At 46.0% G+C, this 16406-nt stretch overlaps 1 protein-coding gene across 50 annotated transcripts in view; it reads left to right on the forward strand.

Moving 5' to 3' along the window:
* SORBS1 (sorbin and SH3 domain containing 1) overlaps positions 1-16406 on the forward strand; it is a 219639-nt gene that overhangs the window by 186351 nt on the left and 16882 nt on the right. For 25 of the 50 annotated variants that reach the window (XM_070561241.1, XM_070561217.1, XM_070561192.1 and 22 more), the window contains 5 exons: positions 468-635; positions 4765-4811; positions 8164-8278; positions 8428-8553; positions 10386-10580. In XM_070561241.1, the coding sequence (XP_070417342.1) occupies positions 468-635; positions 4765-4811; positions 8164-8278; positions 8428-8553; positions 10386-10580 (651 nt within the window). Of the gene's footprint in view, positions 1-467; positions 636-4764; positions 4812-8163; positions 8279-8427; positions 8554-10385; positions 10581-11894; positions 12669-16406 lie in introns of all 50 variants that reach the window. The other 25 variants (XM_070561112.1, XM_070560916.1, XM_070560926.1 and 22 more) reach the window with 3 other exon arrangements.

The following is a 16406-nucleotide window of genomic DNA, read 5'->3' on the forward strand; positions in this document are numbered from 1 at the left end:
CCCACCATGAGAATATACTGTGGGAACTCATCACTGCCTAAGCCAGGTAAGGAACCACTTCCAGTCCCCTGCCGCCAGCCCAGCATGTTTGGGAACGCTCCTGATGTACCCTGGGTCACCTGGCCTTTGCTGCCCATGTATCAGGAGGCAGGAAGGAGGCTTTGGCTGAGCCAGGGGATGGTTTGCAGACAGTGTAACTGTGTGGAATTTATCCTTCCCTGTATCCCAGTGTTCCCCTGGTGGGTTTCTCCTGTGCAATGCTGTCTCCTTCCTACACAGTGCACGAGGCGGGGAGGGCTGGTTATAGCAGGACTTAGTAGTTGTGGCCATAAAGCGCCTCTGACATCTGACCCTTAAAGTTTCCTCCCTATTGACCTAGCACCTTTTTCCTTAGTTGTTTTTGTTGGCAGTTTTCCAATGCCCTGGACCAGATGATTCACTGCCCATTTTATGCAATTTCATGGCAGAAACTTTTAGCGGACCAGAGACGACTTAAACGAGAGCAAGAAGAGGCCGATATTGCAGCTCGACGCCACACGGGCGTCATTCCGACGCACCATCAGTTTATCACTAATGAGCGCTTTGGGGACCTCCTCAATATAGACGATACGGCAAAAAGGAAATCTGGGTCAGAGGTCTGTTTTGGTTGCCTCGATCTGCTGCTTGACCCAAAGCCATATTTGCCTCCCTTCAGCATTGCCCTCTGGAGGCCAGATTAGTTCTCCCAACAGCATCTGTCATCCTGGCTTCCCTTAGGCTTGCTTTGGCTCTTCTGTGGCTGGTCAGTGGACATGACTCCCATTACGTCCTGTGCTCTGTATGTTCAAGCATGCCTGGCTGTGGGGCCGGGATCTGCTGGCGCGCACTCCTAATGCATGCCTTAGAGCATCGGCTGTCTTCATGAGTCCAGTCCTCCACATCCTGCATTTTATCATGATACTGTGCTGCCTGTGCGTTCTGCTTAGAAACCTGAACCTTTAGTCCAAATGCATTAGTAGCTATAGTGTGGGCAATTATAAGATTCTTCTTTGAAGAGATGATTTCATGAAACTTGTATTACAAAAGTTAGCTATGATGCATTATTTACGCCATTTACACAGGCCCCGAAATTTAGTGATATTAATATTGAAATACCAGAAAACAGTACTGCTGCTTGGTATTATAGAATGAATTAATTGAATAAAGTGTTCACTAGTGCTGAAGCCTCACTGAAGAATTTTGAAACCCAAGGAGTTTTGCAGTTAGGACAAGCCCAAGGAGGGGAAGAGAGCTCTCCGAGAGATATTTCAACTGTTTCCTTAATTTTGACATTTCTTAGCTGAGATTATGAAACTTAACCTTATAGACGGAACGAAGAAGTGCAAACCTTTGAAGTGGTCTTAGCCAGGCCTTGGCTGCCGCACTAAGGTCAACGTGTTCAAATTCTTGTGCTGGCCAGTGCTGCCTCTTGCGTCAGAGTTTGTTTTGCCATGTGACCCTAAGTAGCCCTGCTGAAGATTAGCTCCTTTTGGGGAAGTGTGTGTATCTGGGCCATGGTGGGTATGGAAACGGAAGAGTGGCACCAAAGTATGTACAGTTTTATAATCTTTCAATAGGTTAATATTCATGGTTCTACCTTTTGAGTGACAGAGGCACCACTGGCTACTCATCGCATGGTTTGTTTTCTGTTTTGCTTTTTAAAGAAATAGAAGGTGTCTGTGACAAAGGGAGGAATGAAGGAAGCAGATTAAAAGAGGGAAAGCTGGGGAGGTGAAGACGACTCTAAGGTGAGGGAGAAAAAGAAAATATGTAAGGAAGAGGCAGAAGTTAGCAACTGTTACTCAGATGCGAGGGAAAGGCAGCCCCCAGCCCTCAAAACCGCCCTGTTTGAGTGCTCTGGTGATGGATTATCCTCATTCACAGGCCTGCCTGCTTGTGAGTAACGGAGAAGATGGGAACATGCAAAGGCCCCTCTAGGGCTGCATACTCACCCCGTATAGACAACACTTGCAAACGAGAATGCCACTGAGACAGAAAACTCATGGACAGAGGCCAGTACTGCCCAACCCACCCCGCCTCCCTTCTGGAGCAGTGATTCTCAAACTTGGGCACATCAGAACCCCCTAAGGGCCTGTTAAAATACAGATTGCTGGGTCCCATCCACAAAGTTTCTGATTCTGGAGTGGGACCTGAGAATTTGCATCTCTAACCAGTTCCCAGGTGACGTTGATGATACCAGTTTGGGGACCACACTTTGAAAATCACTGCCCTCGATGTTGACTGAGGGACATGAGAAAATAGAGACCAAGTCCCAGGTGCCCCAGGCTGTGTAGACATACGTCAGTCCCATTCAGTAGAATTTGGGTGGCTGGTAATTCTGTGCAGGTCCCTATGGGGAGGCAGAAACAGAACTCAGACTGCACTTGGGAAGCTGGTAGTCTAGTGGAAGAGGCACCCCATAATAATCATCTCTGTTTTAGTAAGTAACACAATACTGTGGGCCAGGGGAGGGAAATATGGATTTGGCCTCAGGCAGATATAGAAAGATAACAAAGAGATGCTGTTCTTGATAACCAATCATGACTCAGATTATATGTCTTAAAAGTTCAGCGGCAGGCCTGGTGATGCAGCAGTTAAGTGCGCACTTTCCGTTTTGACGGCCAGGGGTTCGCCAGTTCGGATCCCAGGTGCGGACATGGGACCGCTTGACAAGCCATGCTGTGGTAGGCGTCCCACATATAAAGTAGAGGAAGATGGACATGGATGTTAGCTCAGGGCCAGTCTTCCTCAGCAAAAAGAGGAGGATTGGCAGCAGATGTTAGCTCAGGGCTAATCTTCCTCAAAAAAAAAGTTCAATGGAATCGGCGTTTCTCAACTTTGAGTAATGTATGGATTTCCTTTAATGAAAAAAGCAAAAATTCAGCAACCCTCAATTTACAAATTAAATAGTAAACCACACACCTGTACAACTTTATTAATTGATAGGAGATATAGTTTTGCTTGAACTCAATTACCACTCAAAGTGTGAATCTGGTGCTGTTTTAGTATAAATTTTGTACAGTTCACACAGTTCTACAGCTGGCTGTCATGGGGTGACCATCAGTTTTTTGAGTGGAATCACTCTGAAATTTTTGTCCATGCAATTTTGGTCCTTTGGCCTTCTCTTGTGAACTTGTCATTTATCATTAACCCCACATCTATTCTTTCCTTATGTGCCTACAACTGTTAAATTATACTTTTTGGTCACACACAGACACAAATGCAGGCAATTGAAATTGTATGGTGTTGATTATAAGGTCGGCATTCAGTTGACCTCTAATATGTATGTGTATAGATGGATGGAAACATCAACATGAAAATGCAAAAACAGAAAATTCCTGTGGAGAATTCATGGCCCTTAAGATTCCTACAAGACCCTAGCTTGAGGAGCCTGGAAATCACTGAGGAATGAGAGTCTAAAACTAAACTTGATGAAACTTTTAAATACCATTTTTTTCCCTCACCTGGAGTCTCCCATTTTTCCACGCCCTCTAATACTGAAGAGGAGGCGTGTAATTTAATTTCCATCACATTGTTTCCCTAGACCAGAAAGTGATCGCACTCGAAGAAGTTGGAGTTGCTCACGGCTTCAGGCAGAATTAGACTGGCAGCCTTAAACAATTTGCCCACGTGACTTCTCCCCCCTACCTTTCTTTTAAAAAAAAGAATTAGTTAAAATAACGACTTTTTAATAATGGGGAAGAAAGATATGCAAATAAATACGGTAAGTAAAGGTGGACTTTTTGCTGGAAGTGGAGATGAAGAAATTCCAGACAAAGCAGGTCTAGATAAGGGGTAGCAAATACAGAAAGAGGGTCTATAAGAGAGAAAAGCAGTTAGGTATGAGTGGGGAGAAATTACTCACAGCCCTTAACCTGCATCAGGAACTGAGCCTTGAGCTGAGGGACAGTTGAGAGCCTTGGCCAACTTCAAAGCAAGGAAGTGATGTGACAGAAGTATTTGAGGAATGTTATTTGTGCTCCTGAGTGACAGTAGATTAGAGCAAAGAGAATGTGAACTCAAAGGAAGCTTTGTGCCTGTGAGAACTAGAGGTCAGGCCTGAGCGGGGTTGTGGAGGGGTGGGAGGGTGGGTTGTTGTGACTTAATGACAGGCTTGATGAGGAAGTAGAGATTGGGGCTGAGGGAGACTTCCAGCCCTTGGGGTCTGGAAGGAGAGGGCTACCTAAGAGGAATGGAAGCCCTGGAGAAAGAGTGAGCTCATGGCTCACTTTATCTGGCTTTCGGCATGATCTCACAGACCATGAGAGATATGTGGAGGTGAAGATGACATGAAGGATGAATCAGGTTTTCATCCACTTGCAGATCATAATTTAAGCCGGACAAATAGAAGATGTCCTCTGAAGAGTAAGATAGTGATAATTCCAAAATAGTAGACATTCTTTGTCTTAGGACTTCTGGCTGCCTCTGTTTTTGTTTTTTGTTTTGTTTTTTTTAATAGCCATGGTCAGCTTTGGGGAACCAGCACTTCAGCTTTGGGACTTTTATAACTATCTCTTCCCCAGATCTGGCTGTCCTTAGGGAGATTCTCATGCATGACTTAATTGACCGAACATCCATCTAACGGTCTGCTAAGGTCAGACAAGTGGAATTTTGCCCAGATTTCTACACCAGAACAAACTAGTTAGAGTGGATTTTTCTGCTTTGCTTTCTGGAAACTTGTGAAAATGTGTCCTTTACACTGTACATGAATTGCGATTTTAACTTGTCATTGTTTCTTGTGTTTAGATGAGACCCGCCAGAGCTAAATTTGACTTTAAAGCTCAGACACTAAAGTAAGTGCCACCACTCATATTTATTTGTCATTTTCACTGCCTCTTTGAAACATAGAAGTTCACTTGTAGAGAAGAGTTGGAGAAATAATGATAAAAAACAATAGTTGATAGAGTTTACTACCTGCCAAGCACTGTTCAAAGCTTTTTACATATGTTACAAAGTACTTTATGTCACAGTGTTACATAGGTTACACTGTAATCCTCTGAGGTCTGTACTGTTACACCCACCCTTTCTGTGGAAGGAACTTGAACTAGTCTCTAGGAAGATAACTGTACCAGTTTGCTGTAATATCCTGAGAGATTAAAGGCTTGTGGGAACCCGCAGGAGACCAGCACTTCTCTAAGTATGTTCCCCGGAGTGCTAGCTCTGTAAAATATTTCTCCAAGAAAGTGTTCCATCATAGAAATGAGTCTGGGAACCACTGCATACTGTTTATACCTCCTGCACCCCTTGAAGATATACTTTGCTGTTGGCATTTTAATGGCTCTAGAAGTCTTTCAATGAAGAAACCTAATCTGATTGGTTTATTTAACCCAGTATTATCTAAATTTAGACGACCAGGAAACTGTTATATTTTCCATGGAATGAAATTTGGGAAACACTACCAAAGACTGGGTTCCAAAAGGAAGCTGTTCACTTCATATCCAATTATGGATTAAAATGGGCAGTGAGTTTTCTTTGGCAGCAATGATCAGCAGCCATCCCGTTATCCTGCTGATGGGAGGCCTCATGTCTGGTGATGAGAGGGAGAGCTCCCTGTCCTCGGATGCTGGGCCATGGAGGCTGCTCAGCCATAATTCTGATCTCCTCCAACACAAAACGAGTGACTGGGCCAGAGTTTCCAGAACGTAGGCACAAATCTAGTGCACTTGGGTTTGTCTGTAATTACTCCAGTCCTTTAGCTCATCAGCTATCAAGAGGTGGCAGCATAATGTGCTGCAAAGATCATGGGCTTTAGAATCCTGACTTTGCCACTTACTGTCTCTCTGACCGTGGGCAAGTCATCAACCTCTTCCACCTCAAATTTCCTCATCTGTAGGATGGGCATAAAAATGCCTCTCCTGCAGGACAGCTGAGGTAATCCTTGTAAAACATGTGGCACAGTGTAGCAGAAGTCAGCGCTTCCCCCTTTTTGTTTTAACCTGAGACAGGATAACAGATATATAAATTTTTAGTTGAATCAAGTAGATACCTTTCCCTTTTTCTTTGAATTGAGAAAGGTCCATATAATATTCATTGAATGGTGTTGTGATGATAATGTTACATTTACCTAGATTTCATTTAGCAACATCTTGAAACAATTTTGTCTTTAGAGCAACCCTGTCAAATAGAACAGGTAAGAAAGCTGAGATAGACAGAACTTGTCACCATTTATCACTGTTGCTCGTGCTGGAGAGAGGGTTCCTTTCTCCTGACTCAATGCTTTCATCATACCATGCTGCCTCCGAAAGAAGTTAATAAAACTTTTAAAAGGAGTAAACGACAGATCCATAGACCTGAGTCTTTTAAACATCTTCTGTCACTGGGTTCTGTTTTTCCCTACAGTATATTACTCAAAAAAGTGTTCTGTGGGAACACAGGATTCAACAAGTTTCCTTCCCAAGGCTCCTGTGAGCCTCTACTGTGCCAATGTACGTGGTGACACTCCAGAAAAGATCTAAAGTATATCATGTGATCATTTCTCAAACCTTGTTACTGCCAGACTCTGTCATGTATTTCTTTGGGAGATTGGGGTGTGGTCCAGAGTACAAGAAGGTGGCAGCCCCAAGCACCCTGTGGTGCATCTCTGGCCATGACTACAGACCTCTCATTCTCATACAAGCTGTCCTCCCTTCTTACCAGTGGGCCCGTCACAGCCTTCTGCCTCTACAGCTGCAAGTCACTGAGGGTGGCAGAGTGTGCAGCCTGTAGGTCTCCAGCAGGGTGGCTATGCTGAGGGTCTTGCACATCCATGTGTTCATAGTTGGAGCTAAAGTCGGGGGGGCGGGGGGGCGGGATTCAGAACACCCCCAAGGAGGACGATGGCAAAAATTTGGCCAAAGACTTTCCTTCTTGCGGAGATGAATGCCCAGAACCCCTTCATGGGCCTCTTTAGGATTAGAATCCTGTCTACCAATGTGAGACCCACAAAGGCTGCCTTGTTCTTTCCTTCAGCACAGTGCTGACTTTGTGAAGTTTTCCACATGTGCCCCCATTGTTTAGCCAGCAGCTCTCATGTACCGTGGGACTTCCTGGCACACTGCAAAGCAGGCACACCCCTCCAAATTGAAGTCAGAGACCTTGCTTTCCATGCTATTGATTTGACTCAAATGGAAGAGATCTAGGTCACTTTTTTTTAATTCAAGAAAATTTCAAGTTATAATTTTTGTTCTCCTTTTTTCATTTTGCTTATAATTTATCTTTATGTTTCTCTTTTTTTTAAAAAAATAAATAAAATAAAAAGTCCTGGTTAGAGGTTAACACCATTATTATTGAGGCAAACAAAGGGATGGATATGGAAATATTGAAAAAAAAAAAAAGACATGAAGAGCATTTGAAGGAAAATCTACTTTTCTTTCCGAGATCCCTTTTCCATGTTGAAAAGGAAATTAATTTACATTTACTGAGTGTTAACAATATATCAGGCACCATCTGGGTGTTTTATTAGTAGTCTGTTGCTGAATTCTCCAACAACCCTGAATTAGCTCCTATTTTGATAAAGTATCTCAGAGATAAGAATCTTGCCCAAGGCCCCAGAGCTAGTAAATGGTATAACTGGGTTTTGAACCCAGATTGGCCTACTTTCAGAGCTTTTCTATTGCATGATGATAGATGGATAGATGACAAAGTGTATAGGTGGATGGGTGGCTAAATGGAGGAAATCATATCAGGATATCAATTTAGTGCAAATAATTTGAGGGTAGTTTAAAGCAATGAAGGCATGCCTTGCTATTGGCATAGAAGAGGGTAGTGAAGGCAGTGAAAGTATCTAGGAGACATTTTTCATCATTTAATGAACATCAGCTAAGATTGCTGGGTGCATTGCTGTGTGTTGCATAAATATGCTGAGCATAAGACTGGCATTCACAGAAGATACACTGAGAAAACCACAGCAAACTAACAAGGCCTCTGAGCACTTTCGAGTGCTCGTCAGTCTGAAAGTTAACATTCATTCCACAAGAGACTAGAAAAATGCCAAAGGTAATGTAATTTCCTGAATAGTGAGATTCAAACTTTCAAATGTGGAGCCCCCTCTTCTGTAATTTATTCCCTTTGACCTCACTCGAGGTCTCCTTTTGCTAAAAAAACTGAGTGTCTTCCTCTTACACATATTGAAACATCTGCTAAAATGCCATGACCCTCTGTTGACAGGGAGCTTCCTCTGCAGAAGGGAGACATCGTTTACATTTACAAGCAGATTGATCAGAACTGGTATGAGGGAGAGCACCACGGCCGCGTGGGCATCTTCCCGCGCACCTACATTGAGGTACCGCAGCTCCTTTCTTTCTAAGGAAAATCCTTTGGTTGTGCCCAAAGCACCATTTATTTACTGAAAACTTGTGTTTTTTTTCCTCCTCTCCTCTCATTTCCCCATTTTCCTCTCTTCTTTCGCTTTTGCGTCTTTTCCTTTCCCAGCTGCTTCCTCCTGCTGAGAAGGCTCAGCCCAAAAAGTTGACACCAGTGCAGGTTTTGGAATATGGAGAAGCTGTTGCTAAGTTTAACTTTAACGGTGACACACAAGTAGAAATGTCCTTCAGGAAGGTAAGCCACCCTCTCATCCGATGCTTTGGGACTCTGTTGGATGGTGCTGGTATTGTGGGGTGTGGCCTTGCAGTGGCCTGCCAGTCGGTATGCCTAAGAGATGCGCCCAATCAAGGATTGCATTAAGGGCAATTGGAGAATTTTCTGAGGTGAAGTATTTAAAAGTAGACCCTAGGCTTGTCAAGGTTTAACTACATTGACTTCACTAACTAAAGGCAGTGTTTCTGGAATCTCGGACATCTTTTATAAGCTATATGCAGCCCACATTTATTGAGCACCTAATGATGTGGTAAGTACTGTGTTGGCCACTAGGTTTTACAATATATCAGTGTGGCCTAGGGGAGAAAAGCAAGTGCTTCGGCACCGGAGAAGTCTGAAAACTTTAAAGTCAAAAGTCATAGAATATCAACTGTGTGACTTTTGGGGAGTTAAATAATTTTCTGAGCCCCATTTCCTCATATAAAAAATGAAGATAAATGGCCCTCATAGAGCTCTTGTAAGAGGATTAAATGAAACAACGTATGTGAAGCCCCCAGCATGACATATGGATCTAGTCAGTGCTCAGTAAACAGGAGATGCCAGCATCATCATCACCATTATTGCCTTTGAGGAGCTCTGCATGCTTATTTTGAACACAATTAAGCCATGCAGAGACTCTGTTCTTCCCAGGAATTCAAACACTCTCTTTACATGTCAGAATTCTCTGGCTTGCTAAAGTTATTAAAGTTAGTAATTGTATTGAGGGTTGAAGGAAGTGAGCACATGCCTTGGAAAAAGATGAGCCATCTCACAGAAAAGAGAAACATTGGAAGCAACCTAATTGCCCAACATCAGGAGACTAGTAATCACATCATTATACATACAATAGAAGACCCTGCATGGGGCTGGCTCCGTGGCCGAGTGGTTAAGTTCGCGCGCTCCGCTGCGGCGGCCCAGGGTTCGGATCCTGGGTGCGGACATGGCACCGCTCGTCAGGCCGCGTTGAGGCAGCGTCCCACATCCCACAACTAGAAGGACATGCAACTAAGATATACAACCGTGTACAGTGGGGGTTTGGGGAGATAAAGCAGAAGAAAAAAAAAAAAAAGATTGGCAACAGTTGTTAGCCCAGGTGCCAATCTTTAAAAAAAAAAAAAAAGAAGACCCTGCAGTGGTCCATTAAGCTGTGCAACACCAATAAAACTGTAGAATTATATTTCTTGACAAATTAGGAGGCTCCAAATAATAAAGCTCACAAATAAGTAGGTTATTAAGTATAAAACAACGAGTTGGAAAAGGGAAATACAGTGCATACACAATTATCATAAGAAAAAAATATATGCAAGTCTAATTCACATGTATAGGATTAAATCTGGGAAGTGCCTTTGTCAAAACATTAGCAGTGATTATGCCCACATGATAATATTATGGGTAATGATTATTTTCTGCTTTATGTTTACTTGTGTTTTAATTTTTCTAGAACAATGCAGGAAAAAATAAAGTTATTAAAAGGAGGGAAAAAGATAACCCCCCAAAACCTTTGCCTTAGAGAAGATTGGAGTTCTGTCTATTTTGTATTAAATGAGTCAAAACACTACATTTGTCTGCTAACCTGGGGGAATGAATGTGGCCTTCTCCTTTACTGAAATATTTAGAGACCAAGCTTCACTTCCCAGCATCCAGGTGGCTCTAGTGCTGTTAGCATCTCTAGTCCAGTGAAATTAATTCCATCCAGGTCCAGCAAGGAAGGATTTTCTGAGCAATAAATAATGCAGGACAGCAGGGTTCAGGCAGGGCCTCAGACATGCTGAGGCGTGGTGGGACAAGGACCCTTACCTTGCTGTATCTTATAGGGTGAGAGGATCATGCTGCTTCGACAGGTGGATGAGAACTGGTACGAAGGGAGGATCCCAGGGACGTCCCGGCAAGGCATCTTCCCCATCACCTATGTGGACGTGATCAAAAGGCCACTGGTGAAAAACCCTGTGGATTACATCGACCTGCCTTTCTCCTCTTCCCCAAGTCGTAGTGCCACTGCAAGCCCACAGGTACCTAAGCTTCTCATCACTGGCTTTCGTATTCAGCATGACAAACCCACAGTGCTATTGGCAAATAGCCCCTCTGGGATAGTTCTTCAGCACTGTGACTAAGAACTGTCCTGAGCAATGTAGAGTAGACACACTGGGGTTTTCATGCATACAGATGACATTTTTCAGCACTTGGTGGGAGAAATATTAGCGGATAAAGGAGGGACTTAAGCTGATTGCTCTGGGGAAAAGATGACTAGGGAGAGAAATAAGAGTCTTTATCGGTTGGTCCAAAACTCTGTACTGGGAACATCCCATCCCCTGTGAAGCTGGTGCCCTGGGTGCCACCACGGTACCGTACATACCATGGCCCAGTGTGGTTCTCTTAGTCATCTTGTTGGTCAAGGTTGGCCTGCAGAAGATAAAGATCCAGAGTATTCTTTACAAGCAGAAACTAGGTTGGAAAAGGAACTCATCTACACTGGGCTAAAAGGCAGTAGGTTTATAATAAGATGTTTGCTTACCTGAACATTAATTATGAGGAAACATTTTAAAATATACATTACTCCAAACCCATCCCCGTTTTCCCAAAGCCAAGAAGAAATTAGGACCTTGGGCTCTGGGGAGGCATGGTGGGCTGACCTCCTGTGAAAGAGATTGATGTCCAGAGGGATGAGAACAGGACCCAGGGACCTGGAATGACACTTGGATAGTGCTTCTTTTCTCTCATCTTCTAACCATTTCCTCCTCTTCCACCCGCCATCACTGGCTCAGGAGGGCATTCTGCTTTGTAATAATATGGGGAACTCCACTAGATTTTTCACTTGACCATAGGCAAGCATGACTATAAAACAAAATGACTACACTGCTCATACTCTTCTCTGGAAGGCCCTTTGCTGGGCCCCCTAGAGAGAATAAAAGCCAAGGAAAGGCCAGGGCAGTGGCAGGTCATGTTTTAACCTCGTGGTTCTGAGTCAGGGCTTCAGTTGCAGAGGTTGTTGGGTGGGTTGGGTGGGGAGCTTCCAGTGTGTCCCTTTGCAAGTCTGATTCTGCAAACCAGGCCGGCACCATGTGTACCTGCAGTGATGGGACCCTTTCTCCCATCTCCATACCACTTGCTTCTCCCCTCCTCCCCCGCCTGCACACACGCACATCCCAGTTTCTCTCCAGACCTAACCACACAACTTCCTCTCTGGACACCAGTGTCCGCTCGTCTTTTCCGTTTCATTCCTCTCTATATGTCCCTTGTGATTATTTTCCTCTTTCTTCTTTATGCTGACGCTTGTACCTTTTGCTTCTTTCTTTTGTTTTCCTCTCTCTCCTTTTCTTTTCAAGTTTCCCAGTCACAGCAAGCTTATCATGCGAGCCCCCTCATCTCTGCCTCACCCCCACCGAGCCCTGTCCCCTGAGATGCATGCCGTCACCTCTGAGTGGATCTCGCTGACTGTAGGGGTCCCAGGCAGGCGTCCTCTGGCCCTGACCCCACCCTTGCCTCCTTTGCCAGAGGCTTCTATCTATGACACTGACCACCTCGCCTTGATGGCAAGGCCCAGTCCCTCCCTGTCCCTCAGCCTACCCCACTCGAGTTGGTCAGATCGTTCCACCCCACGTTCGATAGCTTCCCCACTGGCCCTTCCCGCCCCCCACAAAGCCTACTCCCTGGCACCCAGTACTCAGGCCTCCCTTCATGTCAATGGAGACAGTGGTATCCATATGCCAACTTCAGGTGTCCGCCAGGATAGCTTCTCCCAGCCACCGCTTGGGAGCTCTGATAGGGTCATCTCAGAGCTTAGCAATGCCTTTAGCAGCCAGGGTAAGCGGCAGCCATGGCGAGAAGAGAGCAGATGGTATGAGAGGAAAGCAGAGAGGGAGGCAGGTGAGAGATGCCCTGGTGGACCCAAGATCTCTAAGAAGAGCTGCTTGAAACCTTCAGACGTGGTCAGGTGCCTGAGCACTGAACAGAGACTCTCAGATCTCCACACCCCAGAGGAGAGCCGGCCCAGCAAGCCCCTGGGTAGCCCTTTTCCGGGAAGGGAGGCTGAGCAGACAGAGCTGCATAGAGGTGGCGAGCAGGCTGAGAGGAAGGCTGCTCGGAGTGGTGTGAGCCAGGTAGGCCTGCAGCATGACTGTGTGTGCCTTGGCGTCTCAGTTGGCAGGGTGGGCCGGACGTCTCACCCATGGTCCATCTACCGAGGCCGAGTAGATGCCAGTGAGACCCGTTTGCTTGCCTTGGGAGCAAAAATATTACCCAGGAGGGAATGGAGGGGTCATCAATTAAGGTGTCAGGGCTGGGGACAGTTGAAGGCAAAGGATAGTCTGTCTTCTGGCCTCTTGAGGTGATACAGAAATTACCCCCACTTTGGGTGTCTCCTGGCGCCATGCAAAAGCCCCAGAGAAGGCAGGCCTTCCTCATGCCCCATTCATGACTTGGAGATCGTCCTCGGTTTGCTCTGACTAACACAGCTGAGAACACCAGGCTGCGGTTTGCTCAGTGTGATTTGGTTTTGTGTGAGACGCACTTTGTTTCCATAACCCATGGCGCTCTGCCTGTGCTCGGCTCCGTCAGGTCTTCGTCCTGTCTCGTGTTTGTGTGGGATTGCGGGGCCTCTGTTCACTGATGAACAGATGCATTGGTTCTGAGGAGGGGCGTGCAGGCCCAGTGCTGGGGCTCTGACAGGTATGGGGTCCTTGAATGGGCACGCCGGATTTTTAGGTGACTGTCCCATCTTCTGTCTGGGTCAGCTGCAAAGATTTCAGGTTTTGGACCACGGTGGCCTTAGGGCATGTTGAGGGCTGAAAAATTTGGTGGGGAGATAAATTTGACAAGTAGGTCATGATTCTAGTTTTGGCTATGCTGTTGAATACCCCAAAAGTCAAAGACTTTGGGCAGCTTCTCCAAAGTAGCCAGGTTTGAATGCCTGCTTGCCTCTTACTGTCTAGTGACTTGGGAGTTGCTTCCCTTCTCTGAGCCTCAGTTTTCTCATCTGTGAAATGGAGGTGACACCTACCTCATAGAGTGGTTGAGAGGATTCCATGAAGTAATGCCTGTGAAGTGCCAAGCATGGGGAGCGGGAACAGAACATGGTTAGCACTTTGTAAATGGAAGCTATCCATTTGGGGTGATCTAGAACTGCTGCTGGAACTGAGAACATTCTAGAATGTCTTGAGAACCAGATGGAATTCTTGAAGATGTTTTCAAACCATTTATTATCTACTGTGTACTATGCCTCAACAGAGACTATGCTTGATCCTCAGACCTACAATCCCAGTTTCCCTTTAAAGTTTTTTTTATTCATTCAACAAATACTTATTCAAGGCCTGTGGATACCGGCCTCTGGGCAGGGTACAGAGGGCATCGCATCCCTGCCCTTGAGGAGCCTATGTTCCAGTGAGACTGGCGGACAGAGCAGTAATAGAGGCGTGCTTGGAGGCTTCAGGAGCACAGAGGCCTGGACCACAGGTGAGGCCAGACCTCCAGCTCCAGCCTAACCATCGGGAGTGGAGGATCATTTGCTGCAGAGAAGGGCAGTGTGGCATAATGATAAATAATCAGGCTTAGCCTTTCACTAGCTAGCCACTTCACTTCCTTGAGCAACAGTTTTCTGGTGTGCAAAGTAGGAGTGACAGTCCCTCCCTCATAGGACAGTTGTAAGGATTAAATGTGGTAAGTGTGGTGCCTGGCATGGGGGAAGGCAGCATAAAAGTGGATTGGTGGTCCTGCCCTGAGTGTGGGGCTGAGGGAAAATAGCAATACCTGGGGAAGGCTTTGCCTGGCCCCAGAACAGGTGCCCCTGGAATGTGTGTTCTATGAGGAAGAAAAGGGCGTGTCCAGTGAAGGAAAGAATAGTTCAGTGGGGAGAGGTAGTGAAGTGGCTATTGAAAAGAATTAAATGTCTGTAACACAAGAACAATTCTGTAAACATTGCAAGTCAGCCCACGGTGCCTGGAGACCTTGTTATTGTCAGCAGTGAGTCATAAGGCCCGATTCCAGGACCCAGCGTATACAGGAAGAGCGCGTGGTGCTGGAGCTCCGAGTAAGGTCCGGTGTACACTTCCCCCTTCCTAATGGAGGATAGGAGGGGAGGAGCTGGCAACACGGAAAGCCGGGCCTGTTGAAAGTTGATTTTCCTTTCTTTGGGGACCGCCAGACCCCAAGTGGACCACTTTCTGTCACCTCCCTTCCTCCTGCTCTTCCAGCTCAAGCCCCTTCTCCATGGGTGTGCCCAGGCCTTGGACGCTGGCCTCCTCGTTGAGAGCTAGAGGTTTGCGTGAAAAGGGCCCCTCCCCACACACCTCCTTCCTCACCCCTTTCCTTTGCCCTCCTGTGCCTGGGAGCAGGAGCCAGCAACTCGGGAAGTGGGGTCCTTCAAAAGAATCTTTCTGCCTCTTGAGGCCCTCTCTGGGTGTCAAAGCTAAAGATGATAGGGACTTAAATGACAGGTGTTCTCTGTTCAGGATGATGTGACCTCAGGCTGTGTTGCTTATTTGGATAAATGCATTTCAGACCAGTTTCTGTTATCAGGAAAACTGCCAGTCACTATTCTCCTTGCTGTGGGGATCTGAACCAAAAGGCCAATTTTATTATAGTTGTTGGGAAGCTAGGTTGAGTGTCTGACCAATAAACAAAGGGAATTTAACCTGAGAGCCTTAAATGAAAAGACATTCTGAAATGTTATGATCATTTACTTTCATTCAAGCATCCAGGATGTTCCAGGCACTGTGCTAAGTGCTGCAAGAGAGAGAGAGGGGTGCACATCATCAGGGGCTTCCCGTTGCTCTCAGGAAAGTCTCTCTGCCTTCACAGGCTCAGAAGGCCTCATGTGATCTGACCTTAGACAGCAGGTCAGCCTCATCTTCCAAAGCCTCGCCTGCTTGTTTGTCTGAATAATTCCCACCTGTCCTGCACTTCTCCACTTAGATGTTACTTCTTCCAGGAAGCCCTTCCTGACAACTTACCTCTACCCCTGCAAGACTGGATTCAGTGCTCTGACTTTGTGCTTCCACAGCCCCCTGCACCTGACCTATGGGGGCACATCTCAGCTCTCTTGTATTCACCCCGTTGCTTCTGTTTGTCACCATTAGAGTATTAGTGCCCTAAGATCAGGGACCATGACACCTGGTATATGGATGGTCTCAATAAATATTTGTTGAGTGAACATAAAAAATGACTGACCCCAACTAAAGGAGCGTATACTCTCCATTGGGGGAATAAGACATCTTCATAAATAGTTACGATGCAGATAAGGAAGGAGAGTCACAAACAGTTCACTCTGAAAGTTCAAGATGGGGAGAAATAATAAGCAGCAGGAGGGGGAAGGTGGCTGTCTGGAAAGACTTCATGAGAAAAGTGGCGTTTGATCTGGGGCTTAAAGAACAGGGAGTTTTGCAATAGGTAAACAGCAAGGGGGCAGCATTCAAGGCAAGCAAATAGCCCAGCCAAGGCCCAGAGGTAGGAACATGTAGTGGGGTGGGGAATGGTGGGCTCCTGATTTGGATGAGACTTAGGGGGTCTGCAGGTGGATGGAAGGGGAGAGTCTGGAGAAGGGGCTGGGAGCAAAGCTTGGACGGGCTCGTCGGTGCCTCACGGACATTCAGCAGCACCTCCTAACAGCGTGCCAGTCATCTTCCTCACAGTCAGGTGACCCTTGCGAATCCGTTGTCAAACTTGCCTGTTTGGTGCTGAGTCCCAGCTTTGCTGCTTTCCTTCCCCTTAGTTACCTGTCCAGTCACCTGCTGCCCCTAGCTCTCTGCAGATGTGCGAACACTTGTGAAACGGTTTGACTTTTCACTCCTTTGTAGACTCCCGAACTGATATCACGTTGGGTCAGTTGCATGTTTTAGGTGTGT

This window comes from Equus przewalskii, chromosome 1, assembly GCF_037783145.1.
Source record: "Equus przewalskii isolate Varuska chromosome 1, EquPr2, whole genome shotgun sequence".
NCBI lineage: Eukaryota > Metazoa > Chordata > Mammalia > Perissodactyla > Equidae > Equus > Equus przewalskii.